The sequence below is a fragment of the Chrysochloris asiatica genome, unplaced genomic scaffold (genome assembly GCF_000296735.1).
Source record: "Chrysochloris asiatica unplaced genomic scaffold, ChrAsi1.0 scaffold00005, whole genome shotgun sequence".
In the NCBI taxonomy this organism is placed as follows: domain Eukaryota; kingdom Metazoa; phylum Chordata; class Mammalia; order Afrosoricida; family Chrysochloridae; genus Chrysochloris; species Chrysochloris asiatica.
Genome location: NW_006408523.1, coordinates 10,108,325 through 10,126,289, shown reverse-complemented (window position 1 = coordinate 10,126,289; position 17,965 = coordinate 10,108,325). Strand labels below are relative to the sequence as shown.

The window sequence follows — 17,965 nt, the reverse complement described above, 5'->3', positions numbered from 1 at the left end:
ACAGGCCTCTAGCCTGCTGCCTGACCTGCAGATTTGGGGCTCATGCAACCATGTGAGCCAGCAGAAGGTCTTCAGCCTATAGTGTCTGACCCACGCATTTGGGACTTGCCAGCCCTAGCAACTGGGGGAGCCAATTTGAAGTCAAATTCTCACTCTAGGGATTGATATACACTTCACTGGATTTGTACCATAAAAACCCATTTGTAGCTTCACCTATTAGTAAAACAAAAGGACAGGGTGTGCAAATGGCTTCCACAGATTTTCCTGGAAGAGTCACGGTGCAAGGGGAGACCAGGTGGCTTAGTTAATAACCTGCAACCTTCGGAACTTCTCCAAGTTGTTCCCATCATAACCAGACTGTCGCCCTGGGAGGCAGGCTTGTGAAAAAGATGTACAAAGTAGACACATAAAGGGATTCTGCCCTGGCCTATGTTACCAGGTAAGGAAAGAACAAAGGCTGAGCGGTAAGCACGCAATGAAAAATTACTTTTGCCATTTCTTGCTCCAGTTGCAGCCTGCGGTTGACCTTCTGCTGGTAGGTTTTGATGACATTCTCCACGTGCTGCTCCATGAAGAACTTGAACGCGTACGGCGAGTAGCTCTTGATGCGAGACTCTCTCTTCTCTTCATCTCGGCTGTTTTTCCGAACGGGAACTGGAGAAGTCTGGATTTGCTTTTTGTCCTTCCCTCCTTTGTCCCCTTTGGCGCTCTTGTGGCCCTGGTCGCTCCTCTCGGATGGCTCAGTGGCCTGGCCTGCCCGGAGGCCCTGCTCCAGCCCCACGCACAGGCTGTCCACACTGAACTGCTCCGACTTACTCGGCAGCAGCAGGTGCTTCGGGTAGGGCGGGGGCGGGCAGCACATCTCCATGTCCAGAGGGTACCCACTGGCACCCCCCAGGGGCAGAGGGGGGTCCTCCTTGGGTTCCAGACCCTCCACGGCCGGGCTGGGTGCCGGCATCCAGGCAGGGTGGGAAGGCCCCACAGCTGTCTGGGGCTCTGGCCTTAGCACCCGATGGCTCTTCACGGGGTGCAGGATGTGGGCGGACGTGACGGCCGTGACGGTGTTGGGTGAGGGCATGGAGGGCTCGGCTTTGCTGGGGGCTCCTGCCCTGATGGGCCCCACCATCTGTTGCTGGTGGTTGTTGAAGGAGCTGGTTCTGCTGGGGACAGAAGCGTCGGGCCGGAAGGGCACGTGCGGGCGGGGGGCCGCCTCCAGGCCAGGCTTCTGAAGAGAGTCCCGGCGGGACAGAGAGGAGGAAGGCATGCACATGTTCACCTCATACAAGTCCATGTTCAGGCTGTTCCTAGACGGGGGGCTGTCACTCGCAAACACCTGTCCTCGAGAGCCCATCACATGCATCTGGTGGGAGGAGGGGCTGGTCTGCTTATGGTGTGGGTACGGCAGGTACAGCCCGGCCACCATGCCCCCGGGGGGAAACACAAGGCTGGCGTTGGGCTGGGCCCCCTGGCCCTTGGCAGGAAGGTTTGTGTACCCAGCTGCCTCGGGTGGCCCCTTGTTTTGGAAGGAGGGGCTGCGCTGGAGGCCATAGACCAGAGGTTCCCCCTGCACCATCAGGTGTGATCGGCCATAGTGTGGGCCGTTGGGGCTGTGAGGGCCTGGGAGCTGCAGAGCTGTACCCCCTTGGTTAGTTACAGGGAAACTCAGCCCCGGGGCCTCCATGTTTGCACAGTATCCTTTGGGTGGGTGCTGATGGCCGCCAGGCAGGCCGTGGGTGGGAGCCGGCCTCTGTCCAGAGAAGACATAGTCCATGTATTGGTGAGGTACTTCTTTCAGCACGTTTGGCCCCTCTGCCCCGAAGCCCGGTCCCTCGTAGGCCACCCCGCTCATCTGATGGTACGATGGAAAGGAGTCACTCGTTCCTTCAAAACTCGGCCTCCGAGCCACGCTGGTGGGTCCCAGGCCCTTCCCTGTGGGGGTAAAAGGGAGGGAGCGTTAGAGGAGGTACGGTCTCCACACTAGCATGACCCCAGGCTGAGGAGGTGACAAAGCTCCTCACTGAGGCCCTGTGAAGGATGGTCAGTGGGGACCCTGTGCTGGGGACAAAGGCCAGTGGCTGCTGAGGGGGCCCAAGGACACACGGAAGGCATCTGACTCTTTCTGGGGTACAGTTCCCCACCTCTGAGGGGGCAACATTGCCCGCATCATGCATCATGGTGCCTTTTCTATGATCGTTAGGGAGTGTTGGACTAAGGGCCCCACAGACATGTCTCGGAGCCTGTTCTTCCCTAACCCCAAGCAACAGAATCGGAACCACAGCCCAAATGTCTTCTTGTAATTCTGAAATAGACGCTGTCTGGGAATTTTATCTGTATTAAAACAAAACACACAACAACAACAAAAGCGAGTACACAAAACCCCTCTACAAATAACCAGATGGACTCTAGCGGCTGCCTACTTGGCCCTGACTCTTGTGTACTTTGTAAATCTCTCCCCCCTGGGAGGACATAGCTGCCTGGGAGGACGGGCTCCTTAGTCCCCTTCCTGGGCGCCACTCTGCTTTGATGTCCCCTCTCTCAGGGACCCCTCCCACAAATGCCTCAGCATAGTGCAGACCCAGGCAGCCCCCACAGACTCATTTCCTTGGGTCCAAGTAGCCCATCTTGGACCTGAAGAATGAGTACTCTACACACACTTCCTTTTGCCTGGAATAAAGAAACAAATGAGAAGGAAAATAAAAAAGGCAAGCGCTGCCCACTGGGGTCTGCAGCTGTCTGTGGAGGCAGACTGTCTGGGAGGGTCCTTTAAACAGCAGTCCCCAAAGACAAACCTGCTGCTGTCGATTCGATTTGGACTCTCAGTGAGCCGACAGGACGGAGGAAACCTGCTCCCTAGCACTTCCAAGACTGTGAGTCTCCAAGAGCGGACAGTCTCTTCTTTCTCCCTCAAAATGTCTGGTGGGTTTGAACTGCTAACTATCTGGTTAGCACCCAAGTGCTCAACTGCTGTGCCACCAGGGCTCCTGAGAGTCCTCTGGCAAGGATAAAACAGAAATGTGTGTGTTGTTGCAATAATGAAGACACCACACACAAAGTCTTGTGTCATTTCCTGCTCACTGGACAAAGTGGATTTTATCTCCGACTTTCCATACATGGAGAAAACTCCTTTAGTTAATTATCATGAATATGAATCCTTTATCATACCCAAGATCCCTCCCAAAAAAAACCCCAAAACAACCCCTGCCAGTGAGTCCACTGTGATTCAGAGACCCTACAAAGGGCAGTGGAGGGGGGGTTCCTTAGGGTTTTCCGACAGTAAAGCTCTAAGGCAGCAGCCTCATCTTTCTCCTGTGGAAGAGCTGGTGGGTTTGAACCACCAACCTTGCAGTTAGCAGCCCAATGCATACCCACAGCCCCACCACGATTCCTTCCATGGACACTCTCCCCATCATGGAGGGTGGGGGTTGTTCATGGGAGGCAGCCACACCACACACCCCACCACTAGGGTCAGAGACTCTCAGACCTGCAGGCATTGCACCTCTTTTTAAAAGCACCCTAAGGAGACTTTGTTGTTGTTGTTGTTGTTGCTAAGCGCCATCGAGTCAGTCCTGACGCATAGCAACCCTGCATAAGGTTTCCAAGGAGCGACTGCTGGTGAGCTTGAACTGCTGACCTTGTGATTCACACCAACCTTGCGGTCCAGTGCTTTATCCCACAGTGCCACACCAGGTCTCCGAGGAGACGAAGTGAATTCCTGAGAGAACTTGTCTGCAGCCATTCACTGATCTCAGAGACATGTATAAACATGTTGTTTGGAATCAATCCGCTCATGTATGAAGTGGAACCCCAGTAGCAATACTTTTTGACTGACCCTCATATGTTAAAAAGGTGTGTTTTAGAATCATTGAAGGAAGTCTCCCTTTCCAAAGGCCCAAGAGAAAAATAACATTTAAAAAAATCTCTCTCTAGTATCCAATCTGTAGGTGGAGCTGATGAAATGAAATGCAGATGGGTCTCTTGTGAATAATTGTTATCAGGACTGTTTGTGAGGGTTGGAAATGTAAAGGTAGACGTTTTATAGCAAGGAAGGGAGTGATTAAATTTCCAGTCTAGGAGCGGAGGTCCCTAGGGCCATCAATAGAGAAGAGTCGAGAGCAGGATCCTACCCAGAGAAGCAGTGATGCCTGAGATGGAGGCAGAGACGATGATGTGGAGAGATGGAGCAGCTGGGGACTTTAGATCCAGAGAGGGAGAGGGGCTGTGTGCTGAAGACTGTGGGGGATCGGGCAGGGGGAAGTGTAGGGAGCAGACTTGCAGGGTATACCCTTTGGTTGGTTGATGATGCATGGAGGGGATTGGAATCATGGCAAATGAAATGATATACGATAGAATGAATGTAAAACTAATGTTCTCCCATGTAAACTATCATATAATTCACAATAAAACATTAAAAAAAAAAAAAAATCTCTCTCACTTCGCTGGGCTGCCAAATTCTTTATCCTGTGAATTTGGGGATGTTTCTTTAAAAAAAAAAAACACACACCAAAAACAAGCCCATGTAGTAAGTGGTGGTGGTGTGTCGTAGAGTCGGTTGTGACTCATAGCGACCCTGTACAGGGTTTCCAAGGCTGTAAGTCTTTACAGGAGCAGAACGCATCATCTTTCTCCCACAGAGTAGTTGGTAGTTTCAAACTGCTGACCTTGCGGTTCACAGCCCGATTCGTAACCACTACACTACCAGAGCTCCTTCAGGTAGTAAGTACCACGAATTATTTCAGATGGAGAGGGTCAAGCACTCAGCTAAGTCCCCTCCCTGATGCACTACTGGCTAGTCTCTGCTCCCTGGGCTCTGCTGCGGCACAGGGCTGATGAACAAGTCCATGTTTCCTGGGGAATTATGCTGGGCACTGTCCACTGCCATGCTGGGTCTGCCTGCCCTTCCTCCCACAGAGCCGTCTCTGGTCTTTAACTCTCAACCCGCTGCACATGGCGCGTGGCACATCTGGGCTCACCTGGGGAGGTCTGCTTGATGACCCGCACAATCTGCTCATTCCTCGGGTCCAAGTAGCCCATCTTGCTGATGTAATCCAGAGCGGCCTCGATGCTCCTGCTGCCTGTCTGCTTGAGGGCGCGGACCGCCATCTCCTGGGGGGAAAGCACACGCAGTCAGCCCACCTTCAGAAGACAAGAAGCCCGGTTCTGTCATGACTGCTGGGCCTGCTCTTCTAGAGTTCCATGTGATGTACCACAGAGAAGTCTGAGTTCACCAGCCAGTTGGCTATGTGACCGGCACGTACCTAGTAACAGAATCAGAGTCCTGGTGTGGCACTGTAGGGTAACCACTGGACTGTAAGGTTGTTTGAACCGCCAAGGTGGCAGCTCAAATCCACCAGCGGCTCCTATAGATGGTTGCTATGAGTCGGAACCGATTTGATGGCACTTTACAACAATCAACAGCGACAGTATCTAGCTTATACGAAACCATCGGATGTGTGGTGTATGTTGAGAATATAAAGATTGAAAAAGAAAACAAAAACAAACTCCTTGCTGTTGCGCCACTTCCGATTCATGGCCTCATTTTTCTGCTGCAGAATATAGCTGGCGGGTTTGAACTTCCAACCTTCTTATTAGCAGTCCAGTACTTAACCAATGAGTCACCAGGGCTCCTTAACATAAAGACATTAAAAAAAAAATTACTCTATTTTTGTTGTTGTTGACAATATCTTCGGGAGCTGCACAAAGTTTGTGGATAAATGGAATTAAAAGATAATGAAGCTTTTCCATGAACTTTTGGAAGCTCCCTATACACAGCAAACCATACACCAATTTTGTTCACATAGAATTCAGTGTCACATTCTTCAAGGTGTATACTGTTCTTTAACACTGACTTACCGCACCCGAGATTCCTATCCAAATGTTCAAGTTGCTATTGTCAGTTTGATCTCATACAGATGGTCCTTCACAGAGTGCAATGTACATGGGAGATGTTCTTTATTACTTACTGCTTGGCTTAAGGAAGACTTTTGGGGAAATTTTTTGGTTTAAGGCGAAAAGACATTTTTATGCTGGATCTAAGAGAAATGTACATTCTGCTTCTCCTTCAAAAACTCTTGTGATTAGACTGGTAAATTCAGGTTTGCGGATAAACCTAAAACTGAAGATGTTTAATGGAAGAAGATGGTCACAGTGGCCTCCATGAAAGGATGTGCCCCTGTGAAGAACATCCACAATGGGAGAAGAGGAATCATGAGGTCTGCTCCAAAGGGGAGGGCAGAGGTGCTGAAGAGTCATTTATGAAGTATTTTCTTTGACTAACTATTTAGTGAATGACTGCTGTTTACAATGCCCTTTGCCTTACTGCAAGGAGACCTTGGTAATGCTGTAGTTAGGTACTGGGCGGCCAACCATAAAGTTGATGGTTCAAACCCACTAGTCACTCCACAGGAGAAAGATAAGGCTGTCTGCATCTGTAGAGATTTAGTCTCAGCTGTGAGTCAGAATCGACTCAGTGGGAGTGGAATTTTCGGTGTCTGGCTGCAACAGTAAAGGATCATGCCCTTAGGGACCTGGGCTCCTGGGAGAAAGAAAAGATGGCACAAAAGTTGCCTTTAGAGCAAAGCCCAGGCTGTAGACGTTTGTTTAAAACTGCTTGTTGAAGTACATGAATACTGGACTTGACTGCAAATATATCCATGAATGTGGTGGTGGAACGTAGAAGACAAAGTCATGAAGACTTGTAAGACATAACCAAACTTCTTCGACATAAACTTGATGGACTGAGTTACTGGACTTGGGGGCTCAGGGTTACGGTCTCGGGGAAAACCGTGCCAAATGGCCTAACAGTCCACACAGACAATGTTCTACACCCAACTTTGGTGAGTGATGACTGGGGTCTTAAAAACTAGAGCAGTCATCTAAGATGCAACCATTGTCTCTGCCTGTTCAGAGAAAATCAGTGCGAAAATCAGAAACAACGACTTCCACGCACTAAGGGAGCCCAGGAACACCAGTGTCTATGACCCTGAGGTAAGAGTTCTTCCACTCCAGGGGAAGTGGCGTCACACATGACACACTCTGGCAGAGAAGAGGACCCTGGCAGATAGGGAGTGGGGGTGAGAGTGTGGCTCAGTGGAAGATGGGCTGAGGGGGGTGTTGAGTGAGAAAGACAGGTGACAGGCCACCCACTGCATGGACTTGGATGGTAAGTTCTGGAGGGGAGTCACAGACTCTTTGAAACTGGCACAAATGGCAATCCGAACCCAACTGTGTGGTAGTTGCAGGATGCACTGAGCAGACAGGCAGCTCATACACGCAGTGACAGAAGACAGAAGAGCCATTGCTCAACTTGCGTGGAACAGGGAGGCGCAAGGCTCGTGGGGGAGGCCAGACACGTCAAATGCAGCAGCGGGGATGAGATAGGCACCGTGAGCACTGTGAGTCAGGCTGGCTGTGATGTTAGGAGCAGCTCTGCACAGTTGTAGGCAAACGGGAAGAATGGGAAGAGGGCAAAGAACGTCACAGAGGCCACCCTTAGCTTCCGAGTTGTTACGCTGTAGTTAAGTCAGTTCTGACTCATAGCGCCCCTCTATAGGGTTTCCAAGGAGCAGTTGGTGGGTTTCAATGACCAACCTTGGGGTCAGCTGTCCAATGCTGATCCCACAGCGTCACACCAGGACTCCATAAGACAAGAACAAAAGTAAAGGCAGCCAAGGGGGCATAATATGAGGAGGGAGAAGTGGAGTTTGGAAGGCTGAGGGGCAGACACAGCAGGATGAGGGGGGAGGAAATGGCAAAGAAGAGGGGAGAATACAGGAAGCTGGTAACTGAGCGGGGAAAGGGTGTTTCGCGGGAGGAGGCCTTGGAAAGGAGGTCTCTCTACCTAGACAGGAGCAAAGCAGGGAAAGGGTGGTGATACAGGAAGGCCCCAGCCCACCCAAAGGATACTGCAGAGGAGCTACCTGGCACGGCGCCACGCAGAGGCAGCAGCCAGATGTGCAGTTCCCAAGTTCCAGACATGAGGAAGGTTAAGCTGAGGGTAAATGGATTCTTCTTACTTCCTAAAATCCACTGTGGTCAATATAGGGCACGGTAGAACTGCTACCTAGGAATTCTGAGACTGTAAAGCTTTATGGTAGCAGAGCCTCATTTTTCTCCCAAGGTACAGCTGATGGGTTCGAACTGCTGACCTTGTTGTTGGTAGGCGAATGCTTAACCCACAGCACCACCAGGGACCCTACCTTCTTAGTCATGTTTTGAAAACTAAGTTACAGGACACAGGTCCGACTGGCCCTTCTGCACTCTGTGTCCACTATCCCCCCAGATGATCCCTGTGGCACTGCCTGGTGGGGCAATGTGCCTGTCTCATCCATGGTGGTGGTGGTTGTGGTTGTGCCATGGAACTGGGTCTGACTTACAGCAACCATGGATAGGGTCTCCAAGGCTGCAAAGCTTTACAAGAGCAGAAAGCCTTATCTTTCTCCCACTGAGTGGCTGGTAGATTCGAACTACTGACCTTGCGGTAAGCAGCCCAACTCGATACCCACTACACCACCAGGTCTCCTTCTCTCCTCGGGCCCTGCACCTAGACCACATCTCGTGCTTCATAAACATTTGGTAAATATGGTTAGAAGCAGGCTTTCTGTGACTGGCCACAGGCCATTTGGGTGGTGGGGAAAAGGAGTCAGGAGCACAAAGTTTCTCAGAAGCAGCATCTTCGGGAACCAAAACACCACCAGAGAAAATCTGCATCCAAAAAAAGCTGGCTGTACTTGGCACTACAGAGCCCTAGTGGTGCACTGGGCTAAGCCTTGGGTCAGTGGTTCAAACACACCAGCCGCTCTGAGGGAGAAAGGTGAGGCTGTCTGCTCCCAGAAAGACTGACAGTCTCGGAACCCCTTTGGAGCAGTTCTCTTGTCTTATGGGGTCGCTATGAGTTGGGATGGACTTGACTCTAAGCTGTGCCAATGTGCTTAGTGCCATGTGTGTGGAACCCTGCACGGGTGGGGAGGGTTACTAATGGTGGTAGGCAGGCGCAGACACCGAGCTGTGTGTGAGAGGACAGATGAGCCTGCCATTGGAGAACGGGAAGTGACAGCTTAACGGGCAGATGGGAAAATGGTGACAAGAGCTGAGCTGGTTTCAAAAGCAGCCCTTGGACGCACCGAAAAGGGCAGATGTACAATCTGGAAAATCAGCCGGGAGAAGACAAAACGCCTCACCTGCAGCCTGGAGACGATCCACCGCCTCCCCTCCCTACTTCATAGCTGAGCTATGCAGTGAGCTCATGTCTGGGAAGAACTCACAACAGCTCGGAGAAAGGCGATCTGAGACGGCACATTATCAGGGTCATCCGGGAGCTGGGGCGCCCACTGAAGAATGCGGCACCAGGAGGAGCCGACCCGAACCACTAGGACTGATCCAGCACACTCTGTTCACTCTGCCCCATCACAGACGCCGCTCTCCCCCACACTGGGAAACACCAGAACGTATTCACCAGTACCTGCTAAGTGCCCTGATGGTGCGGTGGTTAAGCACTCGCTTGCTAATCGAAAGGTTAGCAGTTTGAACCCATCAGCCACTCCTGGGAAGAAGAAGAGGCAGTTTGCTTCTATAAAGATTAAAAAACAAAACAACCAAACCCACTACCATCAAGTGGGCTTGATCGGACTCACAGCGACCCTACAGGATGGAGGCGAACGGCTCCATGGGGGTTCTTAGGCTGGAAATCGTATGGGAGCACACTGCCTCATCTTCTCCCTTGGGACAGCTGGTGGGTTCAAACCGCCTACCTTGTAGTTAGCAGTGAAGTGCTTAACCCACGACACCACCAGGATTCCTAAAAGATGCTAACAGACATGTAAGTATAGTGATGCCCTGGATTCGAAGGGAATTGAGAATTCCTGATGAAACCTATCGGGCACACCCAGTAGGAGCTTTCAGAGCCTTCATGTGTTGATGGGTCAGAACTCAAACTGAGAACAGCTGCAAACATCTCTTCAGAACTGGAGCTCGAGGGTAACAGAAACCAAACTAAGTTATTCAGACAGGAAAACCCACCAAGGATCCTGGAAGCTCTGCAAGGCTTCATTCACAGTCTCCTCGACGGGCAGCAGTAAGGAAAGAAAGCTCACAGGTAGCATGGCATTCACAGGGGCAGCCCCCCTCTCTGGCCAGGAAAACTGTAAAAGTCACACAAATAGCAAGTGGCAGCCCACGTTCAGACCCAGGCGTGCCTGCGTACCAGCACTCACACTCACTGTTCTGTGGCCCTAAGGCTGCGTCCTCATGCCAACACAGGCTGGACGTTCAGGATGCAGGGGACTGGATGTGCTGGCTTCCTTCCGACTCAGGCAACAGTAAGAGTCTGGTGTGAGGAGAGCTTGGGAGGGGCATGGGAGATGAACTGCATATGGCCTTCTCCAGCATAAAATTGGATCCTGAGAGAATGCAGTACGGAATAGTAGCCAACAGGCATGGAGGCCATGGTGCCTGGACTGAAATCTCCAATCTGCTGTCGCCCAGCTGTACAACTTTCAGCAAACAGCCTCACTGCTTCCAGCGTCTGCTTTCTCATTTCTGAAATAAGGCCCATAGGGTTGGTCTAAGTATTAAATGACGGAGTCCTGGTGGTAACGGTTAAGTGCTTGTCTGAAAATCAAAAAGTTGGTGGTTTAAATCCACCCAACAGCTTCATGGGAAAAAGAACTGGTAATTTGCTCCCCCAGAGATTACACTCTAGAAAACCCTATGGGGCAGTTCTACTCCGTCACGTGGTTTCACTACGAGTCAGAATAAACTCGATGGCACCTAACAACAAAAACAACCACCACTACCAGGATTAAATTAGATACTGGCGCATTTCAGTACCACGGAAGGGCTAGCTGTTAGCAGGTCACAAAAGTATGTAAGTGTCCCCTGTAAAAAAAAAAATACAGATGGTATTTGTACAATCTTTTATGCAGATTCAATATTTATTATCTCCAAAGTTCTATATGCTTCCTTTCGTACTATGATTATATAAATGCAATGAATCTTTTTCACCAAACCCCAGTGTTGTAGTTGCTAAGTGCCACAGAGTTGGTTCTCACCCATAGCGACCCTGTATAGGGTTTCCAAGGAGCACCTGGTGAGCTTGAACTGCCAACCTTGTGGGTCAAACTGCCTTTGCAGTCCAGCGCATTATCCCACAGTGCCACATCAGGACTCCCAAATCCCAACAGACACCTCCAATCCCTTCCATCTAACCTCAGGGGGCCATAGAGATGTTATCCATTTCTATGTGTGTCAAGATGTGAAAAGGTTTGGGCACCACCACCCGAAGGCAAGGAAGTAGCCAGAAGAAGTTTAAGGCAAAGGACCTGTTCAGACAGGTGCTTCATTGACAGAAAGTTGCTCAGTGGATGAATGACAACTGAATGACTGAAGTCAACTCTGACCCACACTAAGTATCAGGCGGAGACTAAGACTCAGACAAGGAGAGAGACTCGATGCTCCTGGTGCCCCGTGTGTGTTGCTTCCTGGTGTGGGCGAAATGGACATAAAGCAAAAATGGAGGGATTCGCCAAGATCTGTATCTGAAGGGAATTTAAAAAAAAACAAAACAAAAAACTGTTTCCACAGTTTCTCAACACTGTATTTGCACACCCAAGCCATTCTCCAGCAGAGTCACTGGAAGCTCACAGATTCTGAAAGCTGTCCCAAAGAAAGCTCAATGATGTACTGCTTCAAAAAGACCTAAATCAGTCACAATAAAAACTTTAAAACAAAACAAAAAAAAGCCCTAAATCAACCCTGCTGCCCTTGAGTCGACGTCCACTCCCACTGCCTCCACTGCCACTGAGTAAGGGTCCTGGTGTGGTGCGTACGATGTGCACTGGACCGCTCATCAACAACAAGGTCAGTGGTTCAAACCCACCAGCTGCTCCTCAGAAACCCCATAAAGGGTCGCTATGAGTGGTCATCGACTCAGTGGCATTGAACAACCACCACAAAAGATCTTAAAAGCTTTTAGTGGCATACAGTGGGTTAGGTTAACAAGACCTTTATGCCACTTGTTATCAACCACCAAGAAAGTCTCAGCCTCAACTAAGCGCTTTCCTTACAACACTCTAGAAAGCTCAGTTTAGGATTGCTTCATGTCTCCTATACGAGTTACACTGCTACATGGAGAATGCATGCTCACGGCCAACCCTCTTTGCTGAGCAGGCCGTCAGTGCTGGTGGGGCCGACTCCCTTAAAGGCGTGCCAGATGTGGTACAAAATGCCTTCAGTGTTCATGCTAGCTTCACCTGTGCTGACTCCATGTCACCTAGCACCATGCCAATGACATGAACAAACCCAAACTCTTCCCAGTCACCCATATCAGTTAAGGGAATACCATTGTCCCAACCTTGCAAGCATTTTGGCTTTTATATTCCTTCCCTTCAGAAACATTTTGTCGATGGTTCAAGCTCACCAGCTGCTCTTCGGAAACCCTATACAGGGTCGCTATGGGTGGGAATCAACTTGACACTTAACAACAACAACAACCTAGAGTTGGATTCCTGGTGTGGCACTGTAGGCTCAGCACTGGACTGCGAACTGCAAGATCGGCGGTTCAAACCCATCATCCACTCCTTGGAATCCCAATATAGGGTCGCTATGAGTCAGAACGGACTCGATAGCACTTAGAGCGGCATATAAGGTTTCAGCTGCCTCAGATGCGTGTGAGAGTTGAACAATGACTAAGGAAGACCATAGGAGAATTGGTATGCTTGAATTCTGGTGTTGGAGAAGCCTATTGACAGTACCATGGACTACCAGAAGAACAAACAAATCTGTGCTGGAAGAAATACAGTCAGAATGCGCTGTAAAAGCAAGGATGGCCAGACTTCATCGCTCACACTTTGGACATAGGATCAGGAGGGACTAATCCTGGAGAAGGCCATTATGCTTGTAAAGTGGACATTATGCTTGTAAACAAGATGGGCTGACACTGTGGCCGCAGCAGTGGACTCCAGTGGAACAAATGTGAGGAGGATGGCGCACGACTGTTTCGTCCTGTTGTGCAGGGTCACTCTGAGTCGGAACTGACTCGATGGCACCTAACAACAACAACCACAACCCTAGAACGGTAGTCTTCAACTAGGTGCTATTCCCATTTGGTGGGTCCTCATCTACTGCTAAGGAGCCTTAGTAGCACAGTGGTTAAAGCCTTCAGCCACTACCCAAAAGGTCAGTGGTTCAAACCCACCAGTCGCTCCATGGGAGAAAGACGTGATGGTTGGCTTCCATACAGACTCCCCCCTTGGATACCTGATAAAGCAGTTCTATCCATTCCTGTAAGGTCACTAAACGTTGGAATCAACTCAACAGCAACAGGGCTGGTATTTGGGGGCCAAATGCAGAGAAGAGAAGGTAAGGGGCTGGCAGCCTCTTCCCTTCTGGTTGAGAGGCCTCATGTATAGCAGCAGGCTAGTCTCAGCTTCGCGTGTGTCCTTCTAGCAGATAGGAAGGAATTTTTTCCCATGCCTTTGAAGCAGAGCTTCACAAGAAACATTCTGGCTCATGGCTGGAACAAAGCGATTTGGGGGCTGAAAAGAGCAAGATAAACTGAGGTTTCAAGCTTCAGTGGTTTTCCGCTGCTATCAAGAGATCTTATAAAATCCCACGTTAGGGATTTCTCTCAAGAGATTACTCCTCTGACTTTCTTCCTCACATTTTTGTTAACTTAAAACTGGCTTAGCCACAATGAATCCTGGAAAATGTGAAATTCGCCCATATATACAGTCCATTATGAATAGGGCTGTAATGAGGTGGTCTAACCAAATGGTCTGGTAAAAGGAGGCTGATGATATTGACACGCAGCCTCACATGTGGACCGGAGTCAGTGGGGCTGAGTGTCTCTACCACAGAAATGTCGCCCCCCTCTCCCCGCCCACCACTCTCCACAGTTGCAGATGTGTATGGGGGTGGGGGTCTCTGTCCCAAAGCTAAGGCTCACTGTAGTGTGGGCTGAGGCCCCAAAGCTGAGGCTCACTGTAGGGTGGGCTGAGGCCTCTGTTGCAACTGCATTACCATCTGACTTCTTCAGCCCAAACTGAATTCCTTTGTCTCTCCAGAAACCTCCAGCCATAAACCCCTGCCTCATTGTCTCCCTAGAAACTGACCCAGGAGTCAGATCTACCTCCCAAGCTGAGTCTATGAAGGCCTTTACACCTGGTGTGGCGCTGTAAGGTAAGCACTTGACCTCAAGGTCGGTTTGGACTGCAAGGTCAGTGATTCAAATTCACCAGCCGCGCCTGGGAAACCCCATACAGGGTTGCTATGAGTTGGAACTGACTCCACGGAACTTAATAACACCACCAAAGACCCCATCAAACACGGTGAGATCCGGCTGCATCACCTTACTTGTTACCTAGTTCCCATAATGACCAGAATCACACCTTGGGCCCCCCACCAGAGGGCAGCAGCTCTGCGGTCACTCTGCTCTGTGGCCGGGGTGGGAGAAGCTAGCCCTGCTGTCTGGCCAGGATGTATACTTCTGGCCTGCCCTTTGCTCTTCCGGGACTCAGTCACACTCAGCCGGGGTACTTTCTTCATTGTTCACAGGCTCTATTTGGGGACTCGTCGTAGCAAACTTAAATGTGCTAAGTTATGACTCACGAATCCTAACATTTAGGATCACATGTTTTATACGCAGAACTATTTTACTGGCATTGACACATGACTGAAACTCATTTAAATTCAATGAAAAATTGTGATGTATGAAGAAAGGAATTTCCTATGGAGATCTCTCCCCTCCCCCTTCCTAGCAAAGGAGCATTTTTCAAGTGTTAACAAAGCTATATCCCAACATTGTAACACTCTAACTATGAGTTTTGGTGGAAAAGCTAAAAATCTAAAATTTTAGCCTTGCTGAATCTGTGTGGAACCTCTTGTCTGTCTCTCCTCTAGTTTTTTCTCACATGTACTATTCATGTATGTTCAAAGTGAAGCGGAAGGTCTAACTGAGGGTCTTTAAGGACTTGGTCAGGTAAAGTTTTGGGGGACTTATTAGAACACTTGAGAGACACGTTCCAATGGAGACCCACCAGTTCACAAAGTGAAACCAAAGCAAATGGTTATAAAAATTGGAAGCTACAGCATCTTCTGATTGGCTCTTCCTCGGGTAAGGAGACGGAGATAGGACATTCCAAAGCAGAGACTTGTACACCAGTGGCTATGTTTGTCCAGCCACTGGCTACTAATCAGTTTGGTTACAAACAGCTCACAAAACTACATACAGTCGTCACAAGATGCTTACAATTCACGTTTTCCAAAACAGGTAGTAAAAGTAACTCATTTCCTAGAGACATCTTGTGCGATCCCTTCTCAAGTGTACATTCTTTTCCATAGCCTAACTTGACCACCGCAGGGGGAAAAAAAAACAAAGCAAAACAAACCCCTACATTTCTCTAGTTACCTATTGTTTATGTACCAGATATAGGGCACTATGGGTTTTGTTCTAACTTTTCTGTCTATAACAGAGACGTGGCTTAGCTTAGCCATTTCACTGTAGTCAAAAGCTCCCTTGGCTCTCTTACAATTCCCTCCTTTTGGTCAAGGATTTTGCTAAATCTCCTCTGATCAAGCAAAAATTTACCAGCCATTGCTAGCTGTGGGCAAACTCTAGGCCACAGTCCTATGGCTTGACGGTTCCACTAGCTTCTGAGGCACTAGACTCATCTCCCCCAACCTGTCCCCATTCTTCTCTAAATAAGCCAACGCTTCCTCGGCTTGTCAAGTAAAGGGAAGACAATGGCAACCAGATCTCAAATTTGCTGGTATTATCATTATTGGGATCCCAGTGGGGAATGCTAATCACAAGGTTGGTAGTTCAAACCCACCAACTGCTGCTCGGGAAACCCTCTGTTGTTGTTGTTAAGTGCCGTCGAGTCGGTTCCGACCCATAGCGACCCTGTATAGGGTTTCCGAGGGTGTAAATCTTTACGGGAGTAGAAAGCCTCATCTTTCTCCCGCGGAGCGGCTGGTAGTTTCGAACCGCTGACCTGAAGGTTCGCAGCCCGATTCGTAACCACTACGCTACCAGTCTCTATAAATCAGAACACTTCAACAACACCTAACAACAACAACAACATCAATATCATTATTATTTGTTTAAAAAACAAAGAAAACCCTCTCTTTGTTTTATAAAAGAATAATGACAGTAACGATGATGATTATTAGTCCTCTGTCCCTGAAGACTAGATTTGTTGGAAGGAACAGAAAAGGAAAACAATGAACTAAGGAGCATGGCATTTCTTAAGGGCACAGCATTTAAGGGACAGTTCCTGGGAGAAAAGGGGCTGGTGGGAAGGACAAAGGTACACACCCTGACTGGAGGACCTAAAGACGGCGCACTAACACTGACAGGCCCTGAGCTAAATGTTTCCAGCAGTTCTTTTGGAAGCAACTAGAATGCACTGCTTAAGTGTGTTCTACTGCCAGCTGGTAAGCTTTAATAAGAAACACAAGCCCTTGGCAGAATGTACACAAATCATGAGCCAGCCCAGCACACCCAGCCACACACCATTCTCCACATTCTCTGTATTTCTCAGAGATCATGAAAATTGTTCAATACGGGCTTTCAGAGCTTCTGTGTGTGTGTGTGTGTGTGTGTGTGCACAAGTGTGTGCATGAGTGTGTGGTGTGCCATGTTGCAATTGAGTGACGACAGAATGAAGTCCCCATTGAATTTCAGATGTAGGTGAAAAGAAAATTAGCCACTATGTCACAGAAGCGCACCTAATAACGCAGCAACCCTTGATGTTGTTGTTGTTAAGTGCCGTAGAGTGGGTTCCAACCCATAGCCACCCTGTACCACAGTCCCTATATCTGGGAGTATTTGCCCACAAAGTGGTACGGGGCAAGCGCAGTACTTTATAGTAAAAAAAAGTGAAAACAAATGAAGTAGCTTAATGATTGAGAAATAAAGAAGTAATCTGACCAGAAATTTTTAAACGTGAAAAGCTGTGTACCTTGTCGTTGAGCAAAAGAAACACTAATAAAATAAAATAGCATTTTACACCTTTTGTTAGCAGACAAATGAAATAATTATGAAGATAATTGCCCTGGTGAAACTCTTTAGAGTCATGTATTTTTGGTGGCAATACAAACTATAAAATCTCTTTGAAATGTCTCTTAATACGTATCAAGAGTTATTATACTTTTGTAAGCTGATTTAATAATTTCATTTTTGAAACTTATTCTCAGCTTAGATTGAAATAATTAGATTTTTAAAATCTACATGCATTATGGAGTCCTGGTGTGATACTGTAGGACAAGTACTCGAGAGCTAACTGCAAGGTTGGCTGTTCAAATCCACCAGCCACTCCTCGGAAACCCTTGGAGCCAACTGGACTGCACTTAACAACAACAAACATGTGTAAAGATTCTTGTCAAATAGCATGGGATGGTGGTGGTGGTTATGTGCCGTGGAGTCAGTTCCGACTCAGAACCAGGGTTTCTGAGGCTGTAAATCTTTATGGGAGCAGAATGCCTCATCTTTCTTCTGCGTAACAGCTGGTAGTTTCGAACTGCTGACCTTAAGGTTCACAGCCCAATTCGTAACCATTATGCTACCAGAGCAGGGGATGGGATGGAGCCAAAAAAAGTGCCTGGACATCCAATAATAGAATGAGCAAATTATAATTAATGTATTTCCCACAATACAATTACTTTAGCCATAAAAATACTTTATGACAATTATTCTTTTCTTTGACAAATATTTGTTGAGCATCTGCTACTGTTTTAGGTGTTAAATACACATAACAGTGAACCAAACAGAACTTTCAACAGTGTAAACAACATGGAAAATGCTTTTCATATAAAATTCACATTGAAGCATGTTGTTGTTGTTGTTAAGTGCCGTCGAGTAGGTTCCGACCCATAGCGACCCTGTATAGGATTTCCGAGGAGCCGCTGGTGAGCTTGAACCACCAACCTTGCAGTTCAAATGGCTTTGCAGTGTGGCGCATTAACCCACAGT

The 17,965-nt window shown here is 48.6% G+C and overlaps 1 protein-coding gene across 1 annotated transcript in view; it reads right to left on the bottom strand.

Annotated features, from left to right (window-relative positions):
• LATS2 (large tumor suppressor kinase 2) overlaps positions 1–17,965 on the bottom strand; it is an 85,839-nt gene that overhangs the window by 10,395 nt on the left and 57,479 nt on the right. The window contains exons 2-3 of the mRNA XM_006831963.1: positions 4,971–5,103; positions 488–1,929 (exon numbers count right to left, since the gene is read on the bottom strand). Of these exons, the coding sequence (XP_006832026.1) occupies positions 488–1,929; positions 4,971–5,103 (1,575 nt within the window). The remainder of the gene's footprint in view (positions 1–487; positions 1,930–4,970; positions 5,104–17,965) is intronic.